This window comes from Pempheris klunzingeri, chromosome 16 (genome assembly GCF_042242105.1).
Source record: "Pempheris klunzingeri isolate RE-2024b chromosome 16, fPemKlu1.hap1, whole genome shotgun sequence".
NCBI classification, from domain to species: domain Eukaryota; kingdom Metazoa; phylum Chordata; class Actinopteri; order Acropomatiformes; family Pempheridae; genus Pempheris; species Pempheris klunzingeri.
This window is the reverse complement of record NC_092027.1, coordinates 14,085,346-14,111,220: the sequence shown is the minus strand read 5'-3', so window position 1 is coordinate 14,111,220 and position 25,875 is coordinate 14,085,346. Positions and strand designations below refer to the sequence as shown.

At 41.7% G+C, this 25,875-nt stretch overlaps 1 protein-coding gene across 3 annotated transcripts in view; it reads right to left on the bottom strand.

Annotated features, from left to right (window-relative positions):
* snx13 (sorting nexin 13) overlaps nucleotides 1-20,397 on the bottom strand; it is an 85,438-nt gene extending 65,041 nt beyond the window's left edge. For 2 of the 3 annotated variants that reach the window (XR_011585512.1, XM_070846192.1), the window contains exons 1-23: nucleotides 20,185-20,397; nucleotides 9,116-9,228; nucleotides 8,877-8,979; nucleotides 8,591-8,680; nucleotides 6,207-6,328; nucleotides 5,950-6,068; nucleotides 5,578-5,682; nucleotides 5,347-5,435; nucleotides 4,916-4,999; nucleotides 4,596-4,734; nucleotides 4,365-4,453; nucleotides 4,049-4,148; nucleotides 3,350-3,543; nucleotides 3,056-3,160; nucleotides 2,760-2,930; nucleotides 2,553-2,622; nucleotides 1,860-2,002; nucleotides 1,653-1,760; nucleotides 1,446-1,556; nucleotides 1,150-1,311; nucleotides 799-870; nucleotides 555-700; nucleotides 59-127 (exon numbers count right to left, since the gene is read on the bottom strand). Coding sequence is in view for 2 of the 3 variants with exons in the window: in XM_070846192.1 (XP_070702293.1) it covers nucleotides 59-127; nucleotides 555-700; nucleotides 799-870; nucleotides 1,150-1,311; nucleotides 1,446-1,556; nucleotides 1,653-1,760; nucleotides 1,860-2,002; nucleotides 2,553-2,622; nucleotides 2,760-2,930; nucleotides 3,056-3,160; nucleotides 3,350-3,543; nucleotides 4,049-4,148; nucleotides 4,365-4,453; nucleotides 4,596-4,734; nucleotides 4,916-4,999; nucleotides 5,347-5,435; nucleotides 5,578-5,682; nucleotides 5,950-6,068; nucleotides 6,207-6,328; nucleotides 8,591-8,680; nucleotides 8,877-8,979; nucleotides 9,116-9,228; nucleotides 20,185-20,301 (2,621 nt within the window). In the remaining variant the exon portion in view is untranslated. Of the gene's footprint in view, nucleotides 1-58; nucleotides 128-554; nucleotides 701-798; nucleotides 871-1,149; nucleotides 1,312-1,445; nucleotides 1,557-1,652; nucleotides 1,761-1,859; nucleotides 2,003-2,552; nucleotides 2,623-2,759; nucleotides 2,931-3,055; nucleotides 3,161-3,349; nucleotides 3,544-4,048; nucleotides 4,149-4,364; nucleotides 4,454-4,595; nucleotides 4,735-4,915; nucleotides 5,000-5,346; nucleotides 5,436-5,577; nucleotides 5,683-5,949; nucleotides 6,069-6,206; nucleotides 6,329-8,590; nucleotides 8,681-8,876; nucleotides 8,980-9,115; nucleotides 9,229-19,045; nucleotides 19,180-20,184 lie in introns of those variants that run through there. The other variant, XM_070846193.1, reaches the window with a different exon arrangement.
* Between the last annotated feature and the right edge of the window lie 5,478 nt (nucleotides 20,398-25,875).

Sequence of the window (25,875 nt, the reverse complement as noted above, 5' to 3'; positions counted from 1 at the left end):
TTACTGATAACCCCTCCGACCAATCACAGTTGTTCAACAGAAAAGAGGGAGGGATTACCTGAACTTCTTGACATAGTCGGCAACCTGCTCTGGTGAGGTCATGTAATCCACATGATCCACAATTTTCCTACAGAGACGAAGGAAAGACGATTCAGGCTCGGCGTGAAGCTATTTACTGTTTATTTTATTTACTTTGTTTTGTGTGCAAACTGTGCGACTTCTGAGACATTTCAGTGTGTGTGGACTCGTGTTTGGTTTTAGTGTGTGCACACATCCTGTTATCTGTGAATCCTATTTTGCTGGTTGCTCAGGTGGAACTGGTTCTGCAGTAAATATACTGACATGACATGTTTGTTAGTTTGCAAAACATTAACACCAGAATACAGTATTTCAAACAAAGTCCTTTTTCTGGTCACTAAAACACATCAACTCACTGGAACATAGAATGTAGTGTCAGTGTCAGGTATGTTTAAGATCTGGCTGATGTATCACCTGTGACAGTAGGATTCATAAAGTGCTCAGGATGAAAATACTTTTTACTTTGGGACTCTGACCTGTTGATAGTGTCTCCATACGTGGCCCTGATGAGCTGCTGCAGCAGGTTCTTGATGTTCCTGCGCAGCCACTGGTTTTTCTCCTTAAGGTCAAACACCTCGTCCATCAGCAGCAGCATTACCCTCAGCGGGATGTTATCATCCACCTGGGCACACAGTAAAATACATGAACGACCATTTTACCAAACTAACGAGGAAATAAAAGAAGTTAAACTCCCAGCGCCCGGCATGCCCAGTGGCTCACGTTGTCATCCAGCTGAGCAGAAACTCGACAGTGTTCAGGGTCGATGTCAGACTTGGGGAGGAGTGGAGGCACCTGGGAAAAAGGAGAGGACATGAGATAGTCAGAACAGTGAGGAAGAGAAGACGACTGTGGTTTATTTACAGTTGTAGAAAGGCTACAACGTAGGAAGGATTTGTGAGGACTGGTGCCTTGGTCCATTTAATATTACCACAGTCCACTAGGTTAACACAAAAACAGAACATGATAATATCAAACAGAAAAACACTTTTACACTAACTACCGAATAAAAAAACAAAAAGACATGGCTCAAAACTCATGACTGAAAGAACTTGCTCTGTGCGATGGTGTTACCTTGAGTATGGACTGTTTAATGTCCTGGCCCAGTCTTTCTGACATGCGGCCCATGTTATCAGACACCTTGGTCATGCCCTCAGCCAGACTGTCTGGCAGGGCCTTCACAGCGTTGGACACGTTTCTCATGGAGCTCCTCAGAGGATTTACAAATGTGTCTATCTAAAGGGGGGGGATAAAACAAACAGAGAAAATGTGAGTATGCATTCAAATGTGCAACATATACAGGACACATCTGCCATTATTTGGTAGTAAATTAATGTATTCATGTATTTAAGTTAAAGCAATTTCTTGACCTTGCGTGCAAACTCTCCCTTGCCCTTGCTGTAGGCCTTGTTCTCTAGGAAGTCATAGACATAAGGGATCAGAGTTGGACAGGCCTTCACCATCTCTGGGTTCAGCAGCAACTGGAACACACATGCAGCAGTTATTGGTATACACTCCACAAAATGATGCAATAAAGGTATTCAATATTTGACTATTCAATAACATAAAACCATTACCTGTAGGTAAGCATTGAGGTCTTTTTTTCTTTTCTCCAAGAAGTCTCTGTCCATGTTGTTGAAGGTCTTTTTCCCTGGCAGCTTGAGGATCGACGCCAGGTTCTCAAACTTAAAGAGAATATGTACAAAAAATATATGTACAAAACATTCAGGAGTTGCTCAGTGCTTCATGAAAACTGGTACACAAAAATCATAACTCACACACACCTGTTCAGTGATCCTCATATGGAAGTCGTGGAAGTCTGAGTAGCGGCGATACGTCTTCCAGCACTCCTCGCTGCCATCCTGACTGCGTCTGAACACAGTGATGGCGTACAGCGCGTAGGTCTTACCGTGGTCGTTGCAAACCCCTGCAGCACCCCAGAAGCCGGGGAGACAAGCGTCAGCTACCCCGCCCCGAAATACATCCAAAATGGGAATGGAGGATGGGGAGAGGGGGGTGTGGGGGTGGGGGGTGGATGAAAGCAGAGGACAAAGAGGGGAAAAGAAAGAAAAGTATGTGCAGGTTCAAAGGGTGCAAGGAGGAAGAGCAAGCAAAACAAAGAATGCAGAGCAGAGGGTGTGGAAATGAGATGAAAGGGAGGGAAAATGTGACAGAATGACAGGAAAGGTAAGAGTGGGAGCAGGAAGGAAAAAAAGCAAGAACAGAAAACAGGAATGAAAGAAATAAAGAATACTGGAACAGTATGAAGTGACACAGCAGACATGGTAAATGGAGCTGGAAGGTAAAATGTTCAAAGAAACAAAATGTGCAGGGAGGGACAAATAGGGGCTGACAGATTCCCAATATACTTAGACAAAACACTTATACAAAAAGTGCCACAGTGATTTAAAGAAAACTTGCTTTATGGCACAAACGTTCACCAAAGGAGTGTATTTTTAGACTCTGTGTGTGTGTACCTGTGTCGGAGATGAAGGCATGTAGGTGCATAGTTTCATCATGGCAGGAGTTGGACAAGTCGTCCAAAGACTGAAATCACGAGAAACAAGTCATCTATTTAACTGCGCGGTTAAAGAGAATAAATAAAAATAACACAGTAAAGTGCTGCTTCACTGCTTCCACATCAGCATTTCTGAGGCCCTCGGCAGGAAGCCAGAAATGCTTACTAGGTTTATGCTTCCTGTGGGAGAGCCGTTGAAGGATTCACCATCACCGTCGTCAGACCCCCGGTAGCTGGGCTCTTTCAACATGTCCAGCTCTGCTAGCATGCGGACATACAGAGGACTCTGCTTGAAGGAGGGGTAGTAGCGCTCATCGCGTAGCATCATGTCATACACCTGGGGGTTAAATGTGTGTGAAACTATTTGTTAACAGGTGGAAAACAGAGGTAAGGCGGCACACTGGCATAGTTTATAAAATTCCTCTCATATACTGATAAAATGCTGAAGAAAAGATATGGTACATTTCTCTGGATTTCATCAAATATTTCTGGTGTTGGGTCATCTTTCTGAAGCTTCTCCCCTAGTTTCGTTACGGACACTTCGTCCACTTGCACCCTGGGAGACGCCTGTTGGGTAGGAAAAAAGAGCAGGCAGATATCAGTCGATAGTTTCCAGACATTACACCACAAAAAGCAAGTGTATTTGTATGTAGTTAACCAAGATTTAACAGGAAATATCTATAATCAGATCTTCTGAGAGACCAAATCATTTTCATGTAGTGTTATTCTCCTGTGTGATCTTAATGCCCCCCCCACCTTGTCAGAGAGGTATTGCTCGTAGACCCCCAGCGCAGCAGCCTTCAACAGCCCCTTTGTGGCGCTAGGCTGCTTCTTGCCATCTTTCTGCCAGCCCTGCATGGCCTCCAACTGCTGCTGAGCCGTCACCCTGTAGCCCTCCACCGTGAGCCAGAAGAACAGCTCGGCCTGGGCCCCGGCCACCTGCATGAAGTCTGGATCGGCAGAGACACAAGAGTTGGTCTATGTACTACAGCACTTTGGCTACACATGCAGCTGCTTGTGGTGTCTGGTGGTCTTGTAACTAAAGATCTATTGATAAACTTATAGTCAACTCTCTTGGATAATATGAAAGTAAGTAAGTGGAGAGGGTCACAGTATCATAACCTTCATGTCTAAACTTCGGTTGGTTAAAATGTTTGGAGTTCTGGTGATCTAAACCAGTTTTTAATAAAACATTTCATCATGACAGAACTAGCCATAATATTTAGGCTGTTGCCGCTTGCTCATTTTGCACACCGGATCCTTGTGACCTTTTAAAATCTCTGAGGGGGTCATGTGGGACTAACAACACAGGTTGGGGTTATAAATTGTAGAGAAATGGAATAAATTCTGGAATATAAACAATGATTGAAAGAAATGTTCAGGATTAAGGACTTGAAATGCATCATCACGTACACCACGCATGCCAAACGTCACTGTAGTCATCCCAAGACTTACCCATGAAGAATTGCAGGGCTATGTTGTGGATGAGGATGTGATCCAGTGGGATAACACACAGCTTGCCAAAGTTGGCTGCCAGCTTCAAAGCATCCACCTCCTACGCAACACAGGAAAAGGATAAGCCAAGTCTGGTACACAGAGCAGAAACGATCACACTGCATTCATAGTTAGACGACCGCAAAAGATAAAAAAGTGACTTTGAGCTTTTGCAGCTGTTACTTGCCGACAATATTTCACCATTACACTAACAAATAGTCAAGTATGTGTTTATTGGATCCAGCAGTGTAAGCAGTCAAAGGCTGCAGTTTCTCACCTTGCCAGATTGTAGTCTCTGGATCCTGGTCTCACACACCTTCTTCACAAACAGAAGACTGTTAATTTGGTTCTTGATCACATTGATGTCTGAGGGACAGAGAGACAAAGGGAGAAGATGAAACCATTGCATTTATTCAGCTAAACTTATGTGATCTGTGCTGTCCTAATCACACGACGAACTGGTTTCATGCGTGTGTCTGGTTGTCAGTGAGTAAAAGTGAGTGCCTACCATCTCCAGCAGTGTCCAGGGAGCGGAGGTACTGCAGCTCCTCGAGCACCTTGTCTTTGACGGCGTCCAGCTCAGCAGGCTTGTCTGTCAGCTTGAGGATGTTCATGAAGGCTTCATAGTTACAGCTGGAGTCCTGTATCTATGCAAAAAAAAAATAAAAAATTGTCACATTGTCACCATAGATACCAAGTCCCACTACTGTTTCTGTGTGATTTCATTTGCTTTCTTGATTGTTTCTTGAATCGTGTATCATTCACAAAAAAAGTTCAGATACTGCTAATAGGTAGGGGGCATGCATGGGTGTGAATGCCAGCTCTCACCATCCAGATGACAAACTGGTTGATGTAGTCTGGGTCGCTCAGCTGGTTGATCAGAGGAAGCAGCACACCCCGTGCCAGCACCTCCTAAAAACAAAAAACAAAAAAAACATCACAGTGCATTTCCAGGTACTCTCACAGCAATTTACACTACAAACATGCCGTCAAGTGTTCTGGTACAGCAGAGGAGCCTGTTCAGGTTGTTGGAAAATGAAACTCATGGCTGGCAGGCAGCCAAGTGGCAGCATCTTTTGGCTGATGGCTCAACAGCCATAATAAATGAACAAGGGTTATATGACATGTTGTGCAACTGAATATGTGATTTTAGTGCCTCATATTCAGACTCAGACCGGTGAGGTCACGTGTGTTGTGATCATTTGATCGACTGTTTAAGTGAGAGTGAGGTCTAGTGTTTGTTTATCTTGTGTACTCACCCTTAGGAAGTATCTCATGTTCTTGTTGTGGAAATCTCCAGGAGGTAGTAACAGATACAGAAGCAACTCACACAAGTCCCGAAGAAAACCTAACACACATACACACACACACACAAGAAGCAAATATTTAGTCTTCACTAGTTACACCATCAAAAGGCAACACATTTGTGGGAAGAGTTCTTCGTGACAGTGTGAACTGTAAGGCTAGACACACTGCGGAGGTGCGTTTACCTTCCTCGTCTTTGTGTGAAGTGCACACGACGTCTCGACAAATCTTCCTTTCCATCTCCACCTCGGCCTCAAAGAAGGAGTCCACCAGCTCCTCTGTTATGTCCCCTGTTCAGACATCACTCTTCTTCATTGCCATCATCACCACTATGATTCTCATGATCTGACTTCATCAAAAACTTCAATAGAAGAATTCTTTGCACCACGATTGTAATCAGGTCTTATTGTGCAGTCCATCAAAGGATCGCCAACATCTGATTAATGTCAGAACTACTTAATCACAGTCATTGTTTTAAAGACAAGCTGAATCAACTCAGGGAGACATGCCAAACATATTAATGGCCACGGTGAGTGTGTACGAATCTGTCTGCTTACTTTGCTTGTCCTCTCTGTCAGCGAGGCGATCCTGGGCTTTTCTAAAGACACGTAAATGGGTGGCAAAGTCGTCCACCAGGCGAGTAGTGAAGTAAGGCTGCCAGTCCACCTCTTTGGACCTTGGCACATAAACACACACACAAGATAATGTAGAAAACTGAGAACTAAAAGTAAACAAAAAATACAGAACAAATCTGGTTTGTGCAAAATGTTCAATAACAACACAGATAATGTATGTGCACGTATGCGTCGTGTACCGTGTAGAGAACTGGACGAGGGCATTCTGCAGCGTCTGTCTGATCTCCAGTAAGAAGGATTCATCCTCGCTCAGAGTGTAGTACCAGTACTGGATGTAGTCTCTCAGAGCAAACTGGATCACCTAAAGTCACAAAGAAATATGAAGGAGGAGAAAGAAGTTCAGCAAAGACAACCCAAGGAGCTTGACTGAAGGGGGTGGGGGTCTGAAGTAAACATGGGAATGAGAAGCAAGTTGATTAATTACTGAAAAAGATTTGAGTGGGACATGGGAAAATAAGTCTTTTTTGAGACACAAAACTGTTGCTCGTCAGTGTCCGATACAAACAACTACAGAGATATTAGAGGGCTATTAGGTTTCTAGGAAATCAGTCTGGGTAAATCAAAAATAAAGTTGCATGCAGTAAAGATACAGCTGAGTAGTATGATTACATTAAGCCAGCACATGGATCAATAACTGTGGGTATATGCTGGTAAGGAGGGTTTTGTCATGAAACTTTTGTTATGAATGTGCATGTGAGGAAAGAGACAAAGAGAATGTGCCAGAAAAAGACCATACATGTCGTTCAGAGTTTACGTGCTGCCACGTTTAGCTGTGCAGGATGTCAAGGTTCACGTGTGGCTAAAATGATTAGTGTGCATTCCTGGGACGGAAGGGAGAACAGAAGCACCACAGAAGATCAGTTAGTGTCATCTGACCGTCACAAACTGCTGTGTCGGCACTTCAGTCTGCCGGCCACGCTGCCTTACTGAGGACAGCATGCTTGTTTTATAGTGTTGTAACCACAGGATAGGGCGGAAAGAAAAACGGTGACCAAAGCCACTGGCCTCATCTTCCCTCCTAACCAACACGTCCGAACCGTCATTTAGAGGATCTATTTACGCATGCGTTAAGCCAAAAAAGATTCTCAGTCAATTACCGGCAGACTCGCTGGCAGATAATGAAAATATTGCATTTCAGCACTGCAACAGTCTGTCCCTTTTACTTATGCCACATGATGAAAAGAGTGTTGGTGCAACACTGACAGTGTAACTGTACTGAGACTTTCAGTTCCACTTTCTGTTAGGACAGAGTTTGTCAATCAAGACAGACGTTTATCTTTATTTTACTGGACAGTATGATAAGATTTTATATTATCCGCACAGTTAAATATTGTTTTGTAGACACAGTAATTAACCACAATAAATATCAAATACCCATTAAAAGAAGTTTATTAACTATTAAATTAATACAAATGTAAATATGTTTCTTTAGGGCCTTGTGGTGGTCATAAATAGAAATCAGTGTGTGGTTCACTACTTACTCAGAAGTAAAATTAACAAAATGGATTTTAAAGACAACCACATATTTTGATGTCCAGAGAAAAAGTAGTGATACTTACAGAAATCATATACCAGCATGAAGATGAAAATAAGAAATTAACATGATCTATGCTTAGTGTGACCTCTTTCTGGACCATTCAGTATTAAGGCAAGATGGAGAATCGCCTGTGTGTGTCAGCAGCGTGCTTTCTCAGTGCCCATTACAAGCTTTTGCTTAATTGCTTAATTAGTTATTTGTCATATTTCTTCGGAAGCTTTTGGTTGATTTGCATTTGTTGAAAAAATTTATTATTTGTCAGACAAAAAAAACAAGCTTTTATCAGTTGGCAGACATCCTGCTCAGGATGACACTAAACACAAGGAACAGACTTCCTGAGAATGTGAGACGCTTTAGGGAGTCAGGCGGTGTTTGACAGTGATGACTACTTCATGGCTTGGGGCCGAGCAGTTGCTGACCTGGGCCAGCTGACGGGTCAGACGTTGACTTAGTGGGCCAGTGTCCAAAAGGTCTGGAGTGTTACAGTTTGTGGGCCATATGCATGGGTCATAATCCTGCTATCTTCTCTCCTTAGCTGTTGTGTTGTGTATCATATGTGCCATGCCTTCTCGTTGTCTTCTACACTGTATATAATAAGTACATGCAGTACTAAATACAGTTCAAAAGCACCACAAACTTCAGCCACCAAATGATTGTAAAGTTGACACCTCTCAAACAGTTTCAGCAAAAACTTAACGTTCCAACTTTCATGAAAGTTGGATTTATTGCTTGACTGTTGTAATAGACTGCATTAGTTTTAAATCATTGTACCTAATAAAATGGGGGTAAATGGGAAATGAACTTTTGCTTGGTGATACCATACAAGGGGCAGGAAATTCTCTACAGAGAATGCATAAAAATACATATTAGCACAGAACACTGGTTATGTGTGAGTGTTTTTTAATCTTTTCTCATCAAACTCATGATTCTGACTCAATTCTGTGTTTCCCCAGCGTGTTAAAGGTGCAAACATGTTGCTGGTGAAGCTCTGACACTGGTACTAAATGCACACATGCACAAACACACCTGTTGTAGTGGTTCATCTATGAAACTGGAGCCAGTCAGTCTCCTGTCAATCTTTATAGGCTTCATCTCCAGCCTCATCTCATCCAATGTCTGAAGGAGACAAAAAGAAAGCAGGATGATGAGAAACTCTGTGAAACGTGAGCAATCAAATCAATGAAACCTTTAATGATCTGGGCGGTACCTGGAAAGCGGACGTCATCAACAAAGGAGCTTGATTAACAACTAATTCATTTGTCTGTGTAGGCGTAGTCACAATGTGTGTGGGTGTGTTTAAGTGTGCTTTTACCTTCAGTATACCAATTTGGGTGGGTGGCAAGTAAGAGTGCTCGCACTTTTCCAGGTGTTTCTCTGAGTTGATCTTCCCATACAGCAGAGTGACTGCAAATCCCCTGGAAAACAGAAGTGAGAGCGAGAGAACGGTTAAAAACTGCTCTGTGAGGCTCCTGTGCAGAGTGCCGTGGTTAATATGAGAGAGAAATGCTTATGTAAAGACACGATGAATGGTTTAGAGGACAGTCTGCTCACCCTCCAATGAAGCAGAAGATATAAAAGGCCAGGTAGAATATGGCAAAGGGTCCAAAGGTGATGAGGAACAGCACGACTCCAAGACCCCCCCATCCCCAGATGGATAGACTGGCCTGAAACACACACACAGCACACAAGTTAAAAACTCCCTGCACTTCAGCTTATACTTCAACAGTCTGCGGATCATTAGAGTTGGTCAGAAGAAAGACTCCCTCCCTATTGTCTGATGATCAAGACAATCACATCTTCTATCACTGGCAGACTAAATGACACCATCTTTTACAGCACGCAGACTAAGACTAGACGCAATATTTATCTACTTTATTTCGCCATATTTATCGCTAATTAAAACGGCTTGATCATCTCTCCCAGCCCCATCTTTAATTCCTCATGGACTAAATCAAATGATTAGATAATTTTACTGTACAATGATGTCACCCACAAAGCAGAAACAAACACTGGTCTACACTTTACATGTCGGTGCAGGAAAAGATTATTTAAAAAGACAAACACTGTGGTGTGCTGTATTGTTAGACAGTATCAGGCATAGACTGTGTGTGTGGCAGCACACTCGTGTGACACATCCTATGGTTTTCCTGTTATTGTCCGTGCAGGAAACCAAGCTCTCGTTTGCAGCTAGCAACTCTGTCCCCCAGTTTTCCACATAGGTTACTCTAGTATCTCTAGTTTTTTTTCAGTCCCACACCATGCAAATAATTACACCAGAAAACTTGTGTGACTTTTAGCCGCTCACTACGGCCAGGATGACAGCCCAAAGCTACGGTCAGTTAGCCAATGCTCACTTAGATCAGCTCAACGCAGGCTGAGGGTTTCTTAAACTGGAAGTGACCTTTAGCATGACTGCTGTCGCATTTAACATGATATGACTAACTTGTTGTTCCCATGAAATTTCTTAGGTCGTGTTGCCCCATGACATCAAAAGCAGGTGACTCAGTGTTTTGCTCAGAGATACATAGTAAAGAATGACTGGATTCTTGTTATCATGGGGGACTGAATCCTGAATCTCCCTATTCAGTAGCTCAGCCTCCTGCTCTGGGTCCTGGGTCCTCAACTTTACGGGCATTCATCCTCATTCATTGAGAGATATGCAACGGCTATGAAGCCCTCTGTGACCATGCAAAAGATAAGCAGGTAAAGATAATTGATAGCGGAGGGATGTGCGTTTGTGTATATATACATGAGCTAGACAGATGTATCAGAGTGTGTATGTGCATCAGCCAATAAGCAACAAGAAATTACAGTGCAGAAATGCCAAACTAGCTTTGAGGTCATTTAGAAACAGTGTCACAATTACATAATATATCTACCACCACCAGAGCTCTGAACTCTGTGAAACAAAGGGGATTTGTATCAAGATTGTTTATGTTAAAAATGTATTACTACTGGCCATTATATTGTTAACAGTATTTTATAAACCCAAATATTGGTATCAGTATCAACCACTAATATATATCTGCGTTTGTGTGGGGGTTGTTATCTGAAAAATGAGCTCCACAAACTGGACTGCCCCAGCAGGTGCATACAAGACAAATGAAACCAGGCCTTGCTAAGCAAAGCAAAGTACTATCATGTATGCAGAGTCTGGAGGTTATGCAAAAAATGCAGTTATCTACATGGTTCCATGTGAGGAACTCTCAGACTGTACAAAGCTCACGCTCTGACCGTGGAGTCATAAGATAGAGTCACTGACAGACACCATGATGATCAACAGCGATGATCTTCGGCTGCCCTACATTCATACTAGAGCTCCTTAGATAAGCAGCTCCACTGATGGAGCCAGATAGGGGCAGACAGAGCTTCCTCAGGACACTCACACATTGTCCTCTCTGCCACGGCCAGCTATGGACAATCGGATCACACACATTAGATGGGCTGCCAGCTTACAATGTACAGAGTGACCACGACACACAGGGAGGCTGTTTAGGGATATGGTCAGCGAACCTGGCTAAGTACAACCTGCCGCTCTACCAACATGCAACTCCAGTTTTATGTATTACAAGAAAACTCCTCAGAAACTTTAAGAGAAAGGACCACTAAACACAGGTTGCTGCACAAGTGTACTATGTAGACCAGTGTTAAAGAACTTCATTACTAATTTTAATGACTAAATAAATTATCAGTCTTCAATACAATTAGGTATTAGTATTAGTAAATTTTACTAAAATCACCACATGTTTTGTTCAACATCAATTTCAAACTGTCTAGAGGCGCAGCTGAGCTCCAAGCTCACATGCATGACTCATGACTATGATGTCCAGATGAAATTTTCTGGTGTTCTTTTGTATCAAGTTTCTGCTCACAGCAAGTATCAGTACCAAATAGATTGGCAGAGTATGCCAGTGGGCAGGCTGAACGTGGTACAGCATGCCACATTGAACCTGAATGTATGAACAATCTTTACTGCAGTGTACTTCATGCCATGAAAACACATAATATGTCACCTCTAAAGTAAAAGCATTAAGACACAAAGTGTCAATATATAAAGTTATGGATTTATAATTTCCGTTATTAGTTGATTAAAAGATTACTCCTGTATTTTTGGGCACTATTTGTACATATTTTGGTTTCAAAATGACTTAGAACTACAAAAGGTTTTAGAATTGGTCCACTAAATCACCTCAGCTGGTAGCAATTAAGTACAATACAAACTACAAGCTACAATGGCCTTTTCAGGCAAATCAAATGATCAAAGCACATCCATTAAAAGTGTTTGGCTTTGCTACTGACAGACTCAGATTGTTATTTGAAGTGTTGGATAACATTACAGAAAGGATCGCTACAGAGATGGACCTGTGAGATCCGTTTTGTTTTACCAAAAACAGCCATTATATTGCTCAGTTTCAAGCCACCAGACTCCACTGACAAAAACAGTAATTTTACCTTGCAGATCAGAGGAGTAACTGTTCTACAGCTGCCTTGATCGGTTAGTTTGTTTGTATTATTATGCGTTACTTTGGCACTTTAAAGGGTTAGTTTGCATCCAATAAAATATTTGTTACATACAATTACACAAATAAATTAACTGACTGATGAAGCAGTAGATCAGCAACTCCCATGTGCTGCAAAGTAAAATTACTGGCTTATGTCAAAGGAGTCTGGTGGTTTTAAAGAGAGTGATATAATGGTTGTTTCTGGTTTAACAAAGGCGGTCTTACATGTCTATCTCTGTAAGGATCCTTTCATAACGTTGTCAGGGACTTTTAGCCGGTGGCTTCGTTGATTTGAGTTGCTCCTAAGGACTACATTGCAGTCACAGTAGCCCATTTCCAGTCCCCAACCCTCCCCGCTGCTAGCTGAGGTGATCTACTGGACCAATTCCCAAACATTTTGTACCTACCAGTCTTTTACAACCCAAAATATGTAATAATAGGTCACAGGTTCTAAAAGTACTCGTGTTGTCCTTTAAGTTTGACATTGGGAGCTGTTATTCTGCAAGCTTTGCTGACTGACAGCCCTTTTCATTGTGGATAGCTCTTTTCAAACTGGCCACTGTTGTTTATGGTGCTCTGTGGTGCATCCAGAACATGATGGGCTACGATGAACAAAAGATCTCATTCCAGTCAGAAAGCTGATACTACTCAATTAAAGAAATGACTTGATTGGCTCCAATTCAGATCTTGCAGATAAGCTTCTGACATCCATCGTCATTACACCAGCTGAGGACCATCTGATTACACAGCACACTGGAAAAATGAAAACCTGATGCTGATGGCTGTCAAGGAGGACCCACTGAGTCTGACTTAACGTACTTACTGTGAACCAAATACTAAATAATATAATAATAATAATAATAGTAGACACAAGACAGCAGAACTGGTTTTAAACATATAGGTCATTACATTAATAGAACAACTGTATTTCTGAGCACGCCTTGGAATATATGACGCACAGCAGACAGCTGCTTCATTTATAAACCTGGTTAATATGAAAATCAGGTTAGGCAGGAAATTAGACAAGTTTACATGTGCTGCAATTACCCTCATTTACATGTAAATAGTCAGTAATCAGTTCTCTCCCTTGCCCCCTTCACATGAACCAAGGCTGACGTATTTTAATTGTATTAGTTATGTAAGACGTTGCAGCCTGAGGAGGACTGGACTGCTGTAGGGGAGCACACACATTTTTCCTCACTATAGAAACCTGCTTACTTCCATTACTTTAGTAATTACTTATTACTCACTCAATAATTAACATTATAATATTATACTATTTACTGTAGAAACCATCTTAATTTAGACCTATTTATTATATCAATTTCAATCTTACACATTAAGTGCATATTAAAAAAACTGTGATTCTGAAGTAAATGAAATTCAAGAAATCCTGTAAAAAAAAAAAAAAAAAAGTGTCTTGAGTGGATGTGAACATGATGGTGTTCGGGCTGCAGAATGTGTCCAAACTGGCTAGACTACCCCCTCTTTCCTGAGTCATAACTGACAGGGTTAGGAAGAGAATAAACCTAGTCAACATAGAGGACTATTGTTTTAGTTAAACAAGGAGTGGTACAAGTACAAAAAAATGCTATTCACAGAGCAGTTTATATGCCACTGCAGACTTTGACTATCTCAAATGAACTGCAGCGTCCTGAACTCTGACATTTCCAAGGCAATTATAACAGTTATCAGCCGCCGTTTACATGAAAAAAATCAAATTAAACTCTAGATAAATTACTTTCATGCAAAACTCAACGAACAACTTGACCTGCAGTAATACATCTACTCTGTTTTCCTTTCACCCACACAGTAATCCCAGAGAAGGCGGTTGCTCCACAGCTCATGCTCACTGCAGTCATCACTGACACCTTCATCACAACCAGGCCTACGCTACATGCTAGCAGGTGACTGTCTTTTACAAATGCACAGGATGACAGTGTGATAACAAAATAACTGTGGATTAACCCACAGTTAGAACAAACTGTAAGTAGTGTTTCCTCTGGTGTAGCGTTGGTGTAAGGTGGTTAAGTTCCTGTATCAGTTTCATAAAACAAATAGCAGTTCACATACAGCTTTTGTTTGAACAGCATTATCAGGAAAATTATTGATTTCTTATTTGGACATTTGACGTTTTCTCGGTGTGAAGGCAATCTTCCAACGTAAAAGAAACACTGCCCAAGTCATTCCCTGAGAAAGTATTTAAATGTGGTTCAAATGGGTAACGTAAGTCCGGTCTGACGTCAATGGTGCCAGTGAATGTGGAGGCTATCAGTGTGGCCGTGTGATGAGGTGATGAGGCTGTGAAGGCCTGGCTCTGTAGGAAAGATGATAAGCGACACTCTTGAGTCATTACAGCTTACACAGGGCTTTGAACATGAACCATCTGTTCCAGTGATTAACACCCAAGCCCATCGGGAATGCACACATCCAAACATCTAGGCAATTCCTTACATAACACACGGAATAGACAAACATGAGCGTAACAATATTTGGTGTCTCTGACCAAACTGCCTGCACATGGAGACAAATGTCACGGTTTTGTTCAAAAACATATGTAAATGTACACCTAGCAACAAGATGCGATATAATGAGAAATATTCAACATTCACTTCAATGCAGCACCAAAATAACTTCAGAAATGTCTATTACTTTGAAGTTTCTTAACTTCATGAGAACTCAAATCACAAATATCGTCTTAAACTATGATAAATATACTGATTAAAGTCGTAGCTCTACTTTCATCTGCTGTTTCTCTCTATCATGCTTACAAACTCACAATGACGAGTAGAAACTTGAGCTGTGTATAATCTTAATGTTTAGAGGCACTGCCACATAGGGAGGTAAGGTTTTTGCAGAGCGCTCCACCGTTGGACGTCCTTGACTCCAGGCACATTCAAACATGCACACACAGCCTCTTATCAGTGTCTTGGAGATTATCATTTCCCAGATTTCCTGGCTCAACTTGAAAACAAATCCACACACAGCTACACACATACTGCACTGAACATACCCAGACTCACACGTGTAAGAGGAACTGCTCAAGGGTGGATAATGCTATTTTTGTGACCCATGCATGCAAGTCAACAAGCGCTTAGCTTCAACCCTGATCAGCGTGGCCATTGGGCGAGAGGTTAACCCAGTCCATTAAACTTCTCCTGTGGGAGATCCACAGTTAATGCCTGAGAGGGAGTGAAAGTGAGTGGGCTGGTTGATCATGTTGGCCTAATCCACCAGGACCACCATAATAGAAAGAGCTGCCACATTTACTTCAGGATTAAATGAAAAGAGTTTAAGTGAAACTGTGCAATTAAAAATTGCACCAGTATTGATGATTAATTACCATGGGGGACAAAAAAAAACGTCTCAAGTCATTCATTTAAACCGAGAATTGAAATTAGTAGGATTGTAAGGATTTTCCAGAAGTTTTGTCTTGTCTGTCTGTTCTTTTAAGGAAGTTACCAAACAAATGGTGCTGGTTTCACTTGTAGTGGCAGGTCTACCCATTTGTTTACATTTAAAAAGTGATAGATAACATCTTTCTGACTCTGAAAATATGATCAAAATGTTGATGTGTGAAAGATTCGCCCTTGTATTTTGTCTTGTCCACAGGTTGGCTGAGATCTCACCAGAGTGTCTAACCTATTCTGTCATCTCAAGGTGGTCAGCCTTCCGCTGTCAAATCACTGACAGCCGACACTAATAAACAACACAGTCCACAGAACAGATACCGGGCAAATCTAGCTGCTTGCTAATTTGAAACCTGTGCTGTGCAATCTCCTCCTAACAAGCCTTTAGCTATCATTAACTGAACTAAATTAACATTAGGTGGAGCGACAAGTCAAGTACAGCAGGAGAGCAGATGAGGCCAGAATGATCCACGCTTCAACAGCCCAACAATCTCATAATGAACACAGCACAGATAATTCAGTAAAGTACTTCACTTTCCACTGGTCTCAAGTGCTGGTTAAAATGTAACAAGTAGGGTATGTAAGAGTATACTGTATGCACATACAACATACAAGGCACTATCGTCCATTTATGATAGGTGCACAGTGGGGATGAAACAGTAAAAAAAACCAACAAAAGGACATTTTATCATCAACTTGAACAGGCTATATAATCTTTCTATAATTTGCTCACACTTTGCACTGTAATGCATATTGAACAGGTGGACAGCTGTAACTAAAAAGAAACATGACTGCACATGTGAATACATGTGAACACATGTGGTACAGTTGACAACAAATGAAAGAAAAAAATCTTAAATAAGGAGTGGAATAGCATGACAAACGCAGAAGCCTTGGGTTGACCTATTGGGGTACTCCATCATCAAGTTAGTGAATATCTCTTGGAAAACTGCTGTTTATCTCTCCAGTAGCGTTTCAGAAACTCTATAACAAAGAGCACTAGTGCTTTCCTCTCAATTTATGGTGGATCAACAACTTACTAAGTCACTTAATGTTGTTTTTTTCCCTTTGATTTGTCACCAAGCTGCAGCAAATACATCCCACAAACACAGCCTGTGGTCAAGGTGAGGTACCAATTATTAGCTATCTACTCTCTGGCTATATGGTATGAGTACTATATGGCTCCTTTATTTTTCTGTCCAGTTTGTTGGGGCCAGCTCCCTTGAGCTGTGGTGTGATGCTGCCAACTCCCTTTTACACCGGGGAGGGTGAAGTCAGCCACATGCTTCCTCTGACACATACCGAATCCCCTGTTACTTTTTTCTAGTGACAAGTTTCTCCAGGAGGACGCAGCTGAAGGTTTATGTTCTTTACTCAAGATCAAAACTATCTAGTTGGACTAACTAGGCCAGCAGCACTCTGGAAAACACAACCAAGTCAGAGGCACACCTATTGGAAAATAAACCCCGACCTCTGCAATAGAAGACGTCTGCATCATCTGTGCTGCCCCAACATTCGTTTCTGTTTGTTTGTTTGTTTAGCTGCTATAGCAGTTATGAGTCAACTGATGCATAAAGCTGTGTACTGTGAAATGCGAACTGCATCTGTGTCTCAGTATGACCTAGACACACTGGATATATGTGGGTACAAGACGCAGGTCTGAAAGGGCTTAATTCTTGTAAGTTGTCAGCTTGTTTGGCAGGGCAAGCGCTTCTATTGACTCAACGACGGCAGGAGAGGTGCACTAGAAGCCTGATGCGCTGGCCTTAATGTCCACCAAGCTTTGATTAAAACACCTTAATGAGATTTAGCCAGAGGTGAAAAGCACTGTGATAACTGTGTGTGCCTTTGGATAAACACACAATTCACCCACATACTTCTACAAGAAACTAAATAGGGCACAACGGTGTGTTCATCAAGCTGCATGGGTAAGCCATTTCATGGGTAAGCCATTTACTCAAAGGAGTTAATCACAGCCAGACAGGAAAAAGTCCATGCCAATGTCTACAACCTGATTATAGTATTCAATGTGCAACAGCACAACAAAACACAAGAATAACATTTGCATTACAACCTACTATGCAAACACTCATTTAAATAAAACAGAAAAGTGCAAATCATTGCAAATAACAAGAAACCAAATAACTGACTGTGATGAATACAATGTTATTCAAAGTCTGAGACAAAACCTAGAGGGTGAAGTGGTCAGAGGGAAGTCGTATGGACAGAAGCCAGAGGCTTATTATTAGCAGAGAGGCAACAGCCTCCTGTTTAAGCCCTTGAGTGATAATGATGACGATGGTGATGACTGAATGGCCCATATGTATCAAAGCTGCAAGTGACTTGCTAGATCGACTGTAGTATCTCTGACCTTCCTTTTCATCCTAAATAAAGATCCTAAATAAAAACACATCACAGCTGATGTAAAGCCAAAACTCATCACAGAATGATCCAACACAAACCCATCATTTACGTCAGACTAAAGGTTAGCAGCAATGTTTGGCAGAGTTATAGTTAAGCTATATTATAACACCTGACCACACATTACACAGACATCAGTAGTCCCTGACAGACACACAGAATAGTGCAGTGGCAGCTAAAGCCTCATTACCTGGGCTAAACCTGTACTTAAACTGCTGGAGAGGTGCCTACATGTGGTTAGGTCACCTGTCGCTCAAGTGAGGTGGATAGTGTCGTCTTATTGTCAGCACATGTCATGGTCATACTATTGAAGTCAGGAAACCAGCCTGCATTGTGGAACTGTATCGTGTGAGAAGTTGTGCAAAATTACAATGTCATCACAATGATCACAAATCCAAGGTGTAATCTCTATAACTGACCAGCAACAGTGGACTCAGGACACCCTTTTAATATTTTAAAAGCAGCCTGTGTTGTTTGTGTCTGACATGAGAAGGGAGCTGATGGACAGTCTGCCACTGGAAACACCTCCATGGGACAGCTGTGTGTAACATGTGTCAGACTTTCCCTGAGGTAAAGTAAAACGAGAAGGACTTGTCACAACTGCTCATCATCCTGCTAATGAGCTGTCAATGCTAAATATGCTTGGAACCAACATTAATGTTCTCTAACCACTGATAATACAGTTTGGCGAGCAGAAGTCCACACCTGTGCGTTTAATCAAGACCCCAATCAGGTAACTTTCTTCCGCCTTTAACATGAGGTTGTTTTCTAGCCGCTAACGCCCAGCTCACCTGTGTTTGTTGTGGTGCAGAAATTCGTTGTTGAGGGACGTTACTCATAATCTAAACGCATACTAACGACATTGCCTGTGTCGAGCTAATTCCACCACAGTGTTGAGAGTGCGGATATCCTAAGCTCATCGTATTAACTTAGCGTTAACTGTGTAATCCCGGGCTGACTGCCACTTATAGCAGACAACCTTTCTGAAAACACAGCGGCAGTGTGCCTTCCTCTCCCTGTCGGGCTGTGTGTTTACCTGCAGGGCTAACGCCGAGGCGCTAGCTGCTACAAGCTAACTAGCCGTGTCTGTCACTGGAAAACAAACTACTGTCACGATACGCGCGTCTATTCCGCCGGTGCTGACTTACCTCTGCAAACATCGTCTAAAAGGCTGTGCGTGCGGTGGCTCTGGCTAACCCCACCACATTGTAACATGCGAGGAGGAGGTTATTTTCTCGGTTAAAAGCGGTCGTATTTCCAATCTCCGTACTCTCTTCGGAGCGTCGCCATGTTTGCTAGGTTAATGTCTCGGGTGCCCCGTTCTTGGACGTCGCCTTGTGATTGGCTGGGACGTGATGACGCAGAAACACACCCGTGACTGATTGACGGACACAAATGCAGCGATGATCACGATTGACTGACCTAAATACAGGAATATTTAAACAATATTTCATATATTTCCCCCAGCTTTACCCTGCGATGGATATATAAATGGTCACTCACTCTCTAAATGAATAAATAAACAAACCAATAATGTGTTGGCTGGAAAAATGTTTGTCTGATTACCCTTAAATATTTTAATAATAATAAAGTTCATTGTGAAAGTCCTCGTTATACACACTGCAACTCCATTATGCTAAAATCCCTGACTGGTATGAATCATGTACCATTATAAAACCTTTTAAGACTTAGTTAAACCACTTCTTCCACTTGTCTTTAATCAAATTGATAGTAGCTTACTTTTTTAGACCCTTGACGTAATGGTGTGTCAAATTTATATGATAGCTTATTGCCTGTGTTTTTGTTTTGGTTCCTGTATTGTTGTTGGTTCTGTGCTCCTAATGAGAAAAAAGGCACAACTGACCATTTTCTATTATCTCCTACACTATTATCAATTAGTATACTACTATCAACTCATAGCCCAATTATATAACCCAACAATGAAAAAAAAGATACATACACCTATTATGATGAGTCTTTACCAAAAAGCTTCAAATAGTGTCGTCCTGACAGTAAACATTAAAATAAAGTGCATTATTAAAAGACTTGCTGGAAGAGTGCAGTCTGCTGAAATGGTTGACCAGTGGCTACCTGCAGACCTGGTGATGCTGCATAATTAATAGCCCCAGTGGCACCTTCATTAGCCTGAGCTATACTTTACACTTTCTGGCACAGACAGAGTAGGGAGGTGGGAATGGAAACAAAGAGGCAGAAACAAAGAGTCTCAGAGTGACTGAAAAAGATTGTTAGCTACGACGGATCTCTGTGTGGCTATGGGTCGGGTTACCTGTCTCCATGTGGACAGAGTCCCTGCTGGGTCACGCAACAGGCAAAGGTGAGGCAAAATAAAGTCTCTGGCTCCTCTACGTCCAGAGGAGCGGAGTGCACTCACCAGGCTTCCCATTCTTCTAACACTCAGATGCAAACAAAAAAATCTCTCTCCTGCCCTCTCATGTTTCCTGTGTATTTCCTCTTCTTTCCCTGTCTGTATGTTTCTCCCTCTCTCTGTCCCACACTCACAAAAACACACAGGCCAGTTACAACGGTAGACTTTATACCCATGCTTTATGATTTACAAGCATGTGACAAGCAAAGTGGTGTTTTTGCAATGATGAAATTACTTCTCATAGGCTTGGTGATCAACCTGTTTTGCAGGTGTGCTCATCAGCGCACCACGTGTCCAGCTTTTAAAGATAATAATAATAAACGCATAACATTTCATTTCACGCTATGTCTTTAACTCCCTGAATTGCATTTTCTCACGGACTCCAGTGACAGGTGTTTTTAGAGCTCCGAGCCTGCATTATTGGATCTTTACCGCTAGAGGCCGCTGTCAATCCATCAATAAACTCATGTGGATGGTCTAAAAAGAAGTGTTAGTGGACTCTATCAGATAAATGAAGCTGTGCATGACAATCAAAGTTTCAGAAATATCCATCATTCCCTTCAGAGAAGAGCACAAAGGCACAGCAATGATACACATAGATTAAATGTGGGGAGGAATCTGAGGTCTCCTATAAAATACCAAAAGTCTGGCAGCAAATTGCAAGTTGAGAAGATTTGGAGTAGAGAACAGAGACCATAAACACACATGATCACAATATAATGCAGCAACCATCCATAAGATTCGACAGCATGAAGACATTAGGTTACATATAGGTCACTTACTGTTTCTGTCATCCTGTCTATAGCAGCAAAGTGGTGAGATTATGAGAATTTGCCATACAAGCATCCTAACTGACAGCAGGGAGGCAGAGTAAAGTTAGTTGCAGGAGTGGTTTTAGAAGTTTATTTAGCTGTTTTTATTGCGATAACAGCCACTGATAATCATCAGTGAGAAAAATGCCACTTTTTTTCACCTTTGTGAAGAACGATCAATTTACAGGTCAGGACAGGTTCACAACTTTTCAACTGCAGATCCTAATGTTGCAGCTCTTAGATCAGTGATGTGACGTAAACTTCTTTGGTTGGTATTTTGGCTGCTTAGGCTGTGAATACCTGTAACACATATTAGACAGTGACACAATAACATTAACCTGTTTTCATTTGTTGTGGCTCCATGTGTCAACAACTCAAAATGTATATATCATTTAAAGGAGTCGTTGACGTATTTCCAGACGTCACCCTCTTTTGCTCTGCTTAGTAAGCCAACAAGCGACCTGAGGCACAATGTCCATGGTGGTTTGGCCTGGAGGTGGAGGAGGACCTGTGTGTCATAGTTCAGAGGTCAGGAGGTGGAATGTGATGGCCAATTGTAATTTAATGACGAAGGAAATGTGTGTTATAGGTACATATCTTATTTGTTGGGGTTGAACCTCGCTTTTCCAAAATGTCACCTTTTAAAATACGAGCCTCACTTTCAGCCTGGCACATTGCATATTTGAATTTTGTGAGGATTACCCATAAAGCATGAAATTAAAAATGAAATAACTAGATAGACATATAGATAAATAATCATCTTACAGGGCACTACTTTTATATTGGGAGATTTTTCTAAGGAAGAACTCACTTTAAGTTTCAGACAACCTCTTTTACTGCACTGGTGGTTTCAAACCCAATCTATGGGGGGTAGAACCTTTTCAGCATAGTTTATTAAAAGATTTAGAGATCTGCGTATTAACAGTAGATTTAGTACATTTGAGCAATTATCAGTTAAATTTGGTCTCCTCAGACATTCTTTTTTTAAGGTTTTTACATACCTGGAGTTACGTCCACAGCATAGATCCCAGATTTCCTACTTTTCCTGGTGAAAAACAGTTTGATACTTTTCTTGCCCCACTTCCTACTTTGAAAGGTAACTTGGCAGCTATCTAAAGACAACTTTGCTCAACAACATTAAATCTTTGTGGGAAGAGGAACTGGATGAGGAAATATCTGATGAATTATTAGAAGGGGCACTCAAAAGGATACACACCTCATCTATCTGCCCTCTGCGTGGTCTTATCCGATGTGAACTCATTCTTAGGGCTCAATGGGCGAAAAGAAGACTATCTAGAATTTAAAGGATTTGAACCCTAATTGTTGAAGATATAACATGTCACCTTAAAATCATGTACACATGTTTTCGTGTTGCTCATGTCTTGTTACTTTCTAAAAACACAGATGGGAGCTGGAATTGGAAAAAATGAAATACACACTTAAAGGTGTGAAAAAGATTTGGGCGATGTGGACCCCCCTCTTCACTTATGTTGAACAACAATTCAGTGCAGTTCCACAGACTTTGAAATGTTGGCAGTGTTGAAAATCCAATAAACGAAGTTAGTAATTAAAAAAAGAACTCATTTCCAACAAAAGGTGTGTCTGGAGACATGCTATGGCAAACACGAGTGTTTGGAACCTACAGATGGACAGCAGTGAAGTGCATTATGCTCATGGAGGCATGCAGGCTCACTGCAGCCACTGTTTCATATCACAGAGGAAACTATAAACTTTTTACAGCCACCTTGGGTGAGAGTTTGATACTCAAAAGATATTTTGGGCAGTGTATCACTTAAAGTCATAAAAAATAGATCAGAAAGTTTTCCCTGCACAGCAGTAGCAGAGAGAGCATGAATTAATTTGTCAGTTGTTAATCATGTGGCACAATGTGTGTTCCCAGCAGCATCTTTGTGTGTGGCTACTGAGTCTGTGGTGGCAGGGTGACAAAAGGTAGATTAAGGGTGACACTGGCTAAATGTTTGCAGATGAGGGCTCCCAATATCTAATCACCACGGTAACAAGGGTCACCAGGGTAGGCCAGTGGGCCAAGTGGCCCAAGGCAGTGTGGGTATTAATGGGGCAAGATGTTTACCCCAGAACTGACCGCCTGTGGCTACGAGTGTGATTGTGTGTGTGTGCTTACAATTGTCCCTTGACCACTCACCCGAGGGGAAAGTGTGTTAGGCCGCTGCCCGTCCAAACTCCACTTAACACAACCTTCTCCCCCCTGACCTTCAAATAATCCACACAGTCACAGTCCTGGCAGGAGGAGGAGAGTGGACACTTCTGGTGCATGACAGCTGTGTCACTCTAGTGCTGTGTGCACACCCCTGTGGTCTAACCACTGCACAACATGAGCTGGATGATTACTGTGGTGAAAATATTCCTCAGTGAATAACATTTGGCATAACAAGCCACAAGCCACATTACTTTTCAGTACTGGCAGCAGACACCACAATTACATCACAATACTGAATAGAGGTCCCTACATTGTTGCACACCATGCATGCCAAAAGTGAGAGAAAGAAGTGACCAGAATGACAACAAGTAGATAGAGTTTAGTTCTGAAATATCTGAATTAGAATTTGGCTAAATAAGCTGCCATTATGGTGAGTTACATTTAGCATGAAAGTTAATTTGATGTGAGGTCTCTCATTCACAAATATGCACTCATACACACTGACAGCAAGGTAATCAGAGTTTGGTGTGATAACAATTTGGACGGAGTTGTATTTAATGTGTAAAAATGGTGAACGTGGTCTGTACACTGTGTTCACATCCACTATCAAAGTGTATATTAATTGGGGTCGGTTGGGTAAAAACAGTAAAAGCATAAAGAGCATGGCGATGAGTATCAAAAGAGAACAAAAAGCCTAGCTTCAATTCTATCACATTAGTCCCACTTGAGCTAATGATCAAGAAAAAAAACAACTTCTTCATGCATATGTGAAGACTTGCTGTAAAAACCGTATCAATGAATCTGAATTTGAATGAATGCATTTTTATGTGCCATTCTAAATATACAACAATCTATTTTTCACCCTGTTTTGACTTGTGGACTGGTTTACACAAAGCAAAGTTGCTAAGGTAACTGGGAGGGGGCCTTACTGTGTTAATTGCCCACATTATGCATTAAACTGGGGTGGTTTTATTGTTTGTTCATTCTATTCTCATAAAACCAGCATAAAATTGCTCTTTTTATTCTCTCCCTCAGCCTTTTTGTACAGTCAGGTCTGTACAGTAAAATAACACAGCCATGTATAGATAAGAAAGATCTATGTTTCACTTTTCAAAAGAGTTCAAATAAATCTGCTTTTCATCCATTTAGGAAATTCCACAAAAGCGTTATGGGGATACTGTGGGCAGGAATACCACAAGTCTTCAGGGAACACCGCAGGAGAATATTTCCCGGAATTTTGGGGCCTGTGCAACCACAGCAGCAGCTCGTTCAGTCTGAATGTGGCTCATTTTGAGATAACGCAGGTAGCAGAGCTTTTTGTCTCTGTGACAGTTCCCCTCTGGAGGACCTGAAATGACAACAATAAATGGACAGAAGAAGACAAGGGAGTAAAGGGGGAGGAGGAAAATATAGGAGGGCAGAAAAAGGTGCATTTTTCAAATGGTGAATAATTTGTCTGCCCTGACATGATGCTGCGCAGGACCACTTCCTGTGGCTCAGGTTTCAGTGTGTGAGTGTAAGAGTGTAAATGTGCTCTGGGGGGAGGGTCCACTTCCTGCAACAACCCTTGATTTTGGGCGCTTCAACTTTGTGGCAAACTTGGAAAAACGATGCAGTGAAAGCAGGACTTTGTAAAATATTGAAACAAAAGATAGATGCAACACAATGTAAACGGATAACCTTGTGCAGCGAGATTTTAAATGATATGGGATAATAAAGGATTTAACCCGTTTTATGTAATGCAACCTGTACTATTTCAGTGCACAACCTTCCCCACATATTTGTGTGTGGATTTGTGCATTAGTGCACGCAGGTGCTGTTCATGTGTGTGGCCTCGGGAAGTGGTGTGTGGCCAGTTCTAAGCTAAACAACCGTGTTCAGACATTATGTTTCCCCTCCCTTTAAATTCACATCAGGCCCACCCTTTAATAGCAGAGCTGATATCTCTGCGGTGTTCTTGCTAATAACCCCCGTTTATCTTAAAGCCACGGTCAGATTGTGTTATTGGTTGTTTTTCTATCTTTTATACTCTTTATGCTCTTGTGTGCATGTGTGTGTGTGTGTGTGTGTGTGTGTGTGTAGCTTGGGGCTTGGCAGTGTCTGTTCTGAGGTTTCTGTGGCTGCAGGTAGCGGACCTGTTCACTTAAACACTGTACCTCTAATGTGCTCCAGATGATCCAACTATTTATAACTCTCCTATGTGCATGTGCTCTCTCTCTCACACACACACACACACACACACACACGCACACACACACACACACACACACACACACACAAAAGCTCCTCTGCCCTGTTGCAATCCAGGCGCCTGAGTTTTTACTATGCTATCATTTCTTGAGACTAGTTTGCTGGACAGATGAGTGCACACACACATAAACCCACACACACAATTTCTTTCCCACCAGTTAATGTGTCTTTGCCATTTATATGTGCTTTTGGTCTCAAGAAGACCTTTTGCCTCTTTTTTGAAAAAGGTGGTGTTATTTGACACTTTTCCTGTTAGTTGTGTGCCATGACTCCAGTGTGTCTGTGTGTGTGTGTATACCTTTGAAAGTTAGCACTAACTCTCACCAAGCAGCCAGGGGAAGAGAATTATGG